The sequence below is a fragment of the Cicer arietinum genome, chromosome 6, assembly GCF_000331145.2.
Source record: "Cicer arietinum cultivar CDC Frontier isolate Library 1 chromosome 6, Cicar.CDCFrontier_v2.0, whole genome shotgun sequence".
NCBI classification, from domain to species: Eukaryota; Viridiplantae; Streptophyta; class Magnoliopsida; order Fabales; family Fabaceae; genus Cicer; species Cicer arietinum.
The window spans coordinates 30,084,566-30,089,074 of NC_021165.2; the positions used below are offsets into that span (position 1 = coordinate 30,084,566).

The window sequence follows — 4,509 nt, forward strand, 5'->3', positions numbered from 1 at the left end:
TAATATTAATTAGTATATTTGCAATAACATTGTTTGTGATCTTTTAGTTCATTATAATACTGATTCACATTACTATATTTTATTTTGTTACTTATTATTCATTTATTTTATCTTGTTACTTATTATTCATTTTAAGTTTATGATTTATATTTATGTCCATCTATATCTTCGATAAAAATTATTTTGTAGATAAACCTTATAAATTGTATCATTTTTTATATTTTAAAATTTTTACATGTGATATTCAAATTGTAACTAGCATTGGAAGAATCCGTCGAATATGGAAGAAATTAATTAAAAAGTTTCTCAAATTTAAATCTTTTGTAATGCATTGTATATGTTAATTTGAACTTTAAAGAATTTATGTCTTAAAACTTTATGTAAAATTTTTAAAATAATTTTAGATAGAATGCAGTAAATATTTTCCATTTTATTTAATTTTATAAAAAATATCCGTACATGCACGAATATACACACTAATTGAATAAATGGTGATTTGTTCTAGGCATTTGAGTCACATGTTACAATAATGGGTTTGGGCTTTTTGTGAATAGAGATACTTGAAGCTCCTATTTGATGCTGATTTTTCTTTTTAGGATTTCTATTTGCACCTACATTTTACTTATACACCCCCTGTAGGAAATTTGAATATCCAATCAACAACAAAAGAATTGTGTAAAATATCAATATTATTGCTCATGCTTTTATTTAAGCTTAATTATATTTTTAATCCCTATAAATAAGAATTATTTTGATTGGAATTTCAATAAAAATATTTTTTGTTTTTGTTTTAGATCCTCACAATGTTCACAAAGTTTTTAAAAAGTCTTTCATGTTTTTTTAATTAAATATTATTGATGGGGCCAAATTTTGCTTATTTGATAGTTGCTGAATGTATTAATTTCGCTGACTAGCCATTTTTAAAATATTAATTACCTTTAATTTATATTATAAAAAATTTAATATCAATTAATGAATCTAAAAACAAAAAGAACCTTATTCAACTCTTGATCTTCTTCAAATCGCCCTCTAACAAAAAGCGCATAACAATAAACTTCTAACAGAAAATCCATATCTACTTACAAATAAATACAGTGAAACAAAAACGATCAAACTCATAAAAGGTCTATAGATTAGTTATTTTATTTTTCAATTGTATCATCAAATTAATATTATATATATTATTTTTAAAACATAAATTATTTTATTTTGTATTTATAACAATAAGAAATAAAACAATTATTAATATAAATAATTTAATAAAATTATTATTCTCTTTTATTTTTAATAATTATTTAATATATCAATGAAATAAATAAGGACAATATTAATTTTAAGATGAAGAAAATATACTTTTACTTTAGTTGTATTGTTCAATTAATAATGTACGGATCATTTCAAAATCATAATTATATTTTAATTTGCATTTATGTTAGTGTTGAATAGAGTAATATTCAAAAAGAATTTTGATAAATTTATTATTTTTTTCTTTGATTAATAATAAGTTTTTTTTAATATGTATAAGATAAAAAAAAGTGTACATAATACTTTTTATCCTTAGCTTTTAAAAATTTAAACTAGTTTACCTATTTTATTTTTCAATTTGAATATATCTAAATTTCTTTGTAAAAAAATCATATTAATACAAATTTATAAAATAAAACTTTATTATTTTAAAAGTTAAAATAAACTATAACTTTTATGAAGTATCTCAAATTGTTTCGTAAAAAGTTATAGTTATTTTAACTTTTAAAATAATAAATTTAAATAAAACTTATATATTTTAATAACATTTGTGTAAATTTTAATACATCATTTAAATTTTGCGTTGAGAGTCATTTTCAATAACTAAACTTAACTAGGAGAAGCAATTTCATTTCAAGCACGCAAGCATGTTCGAGTTTGTTTCTCTTTTTCATTTGTTTTGTCATTACATACGACAAGACATCCTTGAATTTAGACTAGAACTAGAACGCTCCAAATCCTCCACGTGTAGCAACACGCGTTACTCTCTCTAAGACATTTCTCACATTAATTTTCTCAATGCCACATGTCCCACACTTAACCATTTCTCAAAAATTCCACACCCCATAAATCACCACTTCTCACTTCTTCTACCCATAATAACGCATAATCATACAACACCATCATCACAAAAAACAACAAAAATGGCTAGCGATGGAAGTGACGAATTCAAATTGGTATCACCATCAATATCCAACGAAGGTAGATTACCAAGACAATACACGGATGAAGGACAAGGAGCAAAGAAGAACATATCTCCACCATTAGAATGGTACAACCTACCACAGGGGACCAAAACTCTTGCAATTGTGGTGGAGGATTTGGATGCATCCGACTCAGATGGTCCAGTCGTTCCGGTTACTCACTGGGTCGTGATCAATATCCCTCCGACCGTGAAGGGATTGCCAGAGGGATTCTCTGGCAAAGAGGAGGAGAAGGGTGGAGATTATGCTAAAATCAAAGAAGGGAATAATGATTGGAAACAGCCTGGTTGGCGTGGTCCAAGGTTGCCCACACATGGTCATAAGTTCCAATTTAAGCTCTATGCCTTGGATGATGAGCTTCACCTTGGTAACAAGGTATACATTTTTCTTAATTTTTATGTTGTCTATATAGTTTATTGTTGAGCTTTTAAGTCCTTGAAATTCTAGCCTTTGAAATTATATATGGGTAGATGATAGAGTATTGGAGTATGCGTTTATATTTAAATAGATAATTTAGATTTAAGTTAGATATAGAAGTTTATATTATTGGACTTTTAATTAATTGATTAATTTTTTTTTGTCTTAAAAAGATATGTTAAATTCCATATTAACTCAGTCAAAATTCGGAATATGACATTCGATTTAGTAATATTTAGAAAATTTTGTGGTGTTAAACTAATTCATTAAAGTCCTATCATAGTTGATAAATTGATTTTATAAAATCAGAATATCAATTTATAAATTTATATATAGTATGAATTAATTATTTTCAATTGAGTTAATTATTTTCTAAAATGAGATAAAAAATTAATTCATGTAAAAAAGTAATTTAAAGGGTCAAATTGAAATAAAATAAATTTAAAGGATTTAAGTGGAAATTGAGTTAATATTAAATAATGGTAAGTGTTTTTTATTTTTTTTATTTTTAATATATAGAGGAAAATTATTTGAAAATTGATGTTTTTTCTTTCACTTGGGTGAATTAATTGTAGGTGACTAAGGAGAAAATGTTGGAGGCTAAAGAAGGGCATGTGCTAGGAGAAGCGAGCTTCATTGCTATTTATTAATGTGATGTAAACGTTAAACTATATTAGTATACAATGTTTTTGACTTATGTACTATTAGTACTTTGAAATGTGAAAACTAATGACACTAGTTTTTGCCTAATTACTCATTACTAATTGCAGACAATTTCTTGCTTGAAATTTTAAAGTAATCAAAAGTAATTAAAACTTATCATTTATAATTTACTTGTTATTTATATGCTCCAATTATTAGTACTTGGACCTCTTTAACACTAGTAGTATTACTCTTACTTGTATCATCTTATCACTATGTATAAAAAAACAGGATATAAATGTTTTTCCCATGACCATCTTCCAATTTTCTTCCATACCTTTTTCAAGTTAAATGTTCTTTCTTTACTAATGATAGTAAATTGCAAAACCATAACCTTTTCAGGTAAAGTGAATTTCATAGTAGAACATAAACCAGAAAATTGTGCAGTAAAAATTGTGCTGCTACGACTCTGTTTAATTTGATAGAATTAGAGAAGAGAGAGTTTGGTTTGATAGAATTAGGGGAGAGAGAGTTAGAGAAGAGAGAAATAGGGGAGAGAGAGTTAGAGAAGAGAGAAATAGGGGAGAGAGAGTTAGAGAAGAGAGAAATAGGGGAGAGAGAGTTAGAGAAGAGAGAAATAGGGGAGAGAGAGTTAGAGAAGAGAGAAATAGGGGAGAGAGAGTTAGAGAAGAGAGAAATAGGGGAGAGAGAGTTAGAGAAGAGAGAGAGAAAAGTGATGTATAAATTTTTTCTCTTTGGACAAATAAAGAATAGAGAAAAGAGAAGACTAAAGACGTGGGAATGTAGGGTCCATGTCATATTTTTTTTTTCCTTCAACGGTGAATTCAATAGAAAATATATAATATAATTATAATTTTATTATTATTAAATTATTAAAGTACGTTCTTTTTTGAGAGCATTGTGACGACAGGTTGACACAACAACATTGAACTCGAATTCGTTTAAAACTGAATGTTACATAACTACAGTGAACTCGTTTAAGACTGAATGTTACGTAACTACACGCTGATGAACGAACTTATTTGGCTATTGTAAGAACATCTCTAACAGTGAACTTAACATGAGTTCATTAAATGGAGTCTAGTGTGTCACATCATCTTGAAACAACTCATTCTTTTTTAACTTCAACAATAAACTCAACATAATTTTATTAAATAGATTACGTTCCACTGTGTCACATCAAACTCACTCATTTTTTAAT

General features: G+C 26.6%; 1 protein-coding gene across 1 annotated transcript; it reads left to right on the top strand.

Annotated features, from left to right (window-relative positions):
• Positions 1 to 2,079: 2,079 nt before the first annotated feature.
• Positions 2,080 to 3,395, top strand: LOC101496790 (uncharacterized). Its single transcript, XM_004506661.4, has 2 exons — positions 2,080 to 2,603; positions 3,221 to 3,395. The coding sequence occupies exons 1-2, from the start codon at positions 2,169 to 2,171 to the stop codon at positions 3,293 to 3,295; spliced, it is 510 nt and encodes a 169-aa protein (XP_004506718.1). The 5' UTR covers positions 2,080 to 2,168; the 3' UTR covers positions 3,296 to 3,395.
• Positions 3,396 to 4,509: the final 1,114 nt, after the last annotated feature.

What these genes read in the sequence shown, in the direction of transcription:
- LOC101496790 (XM_004506661.4), top strand. Translation starts at nt 2,169, where the DNA reads ATGGCTAGCGATGGAAGTGACGAATTCAAATTGGTATCACCATCAATA. An exon ending in AGCTTCACCTTGGTAACAAG is followed by an intron (nt 2,604 to 3,220) that starts GTATACATTTTT and finishes AATTAATTGTAG; the next exon opens with GTGACTAAGGAGAAAATGTT.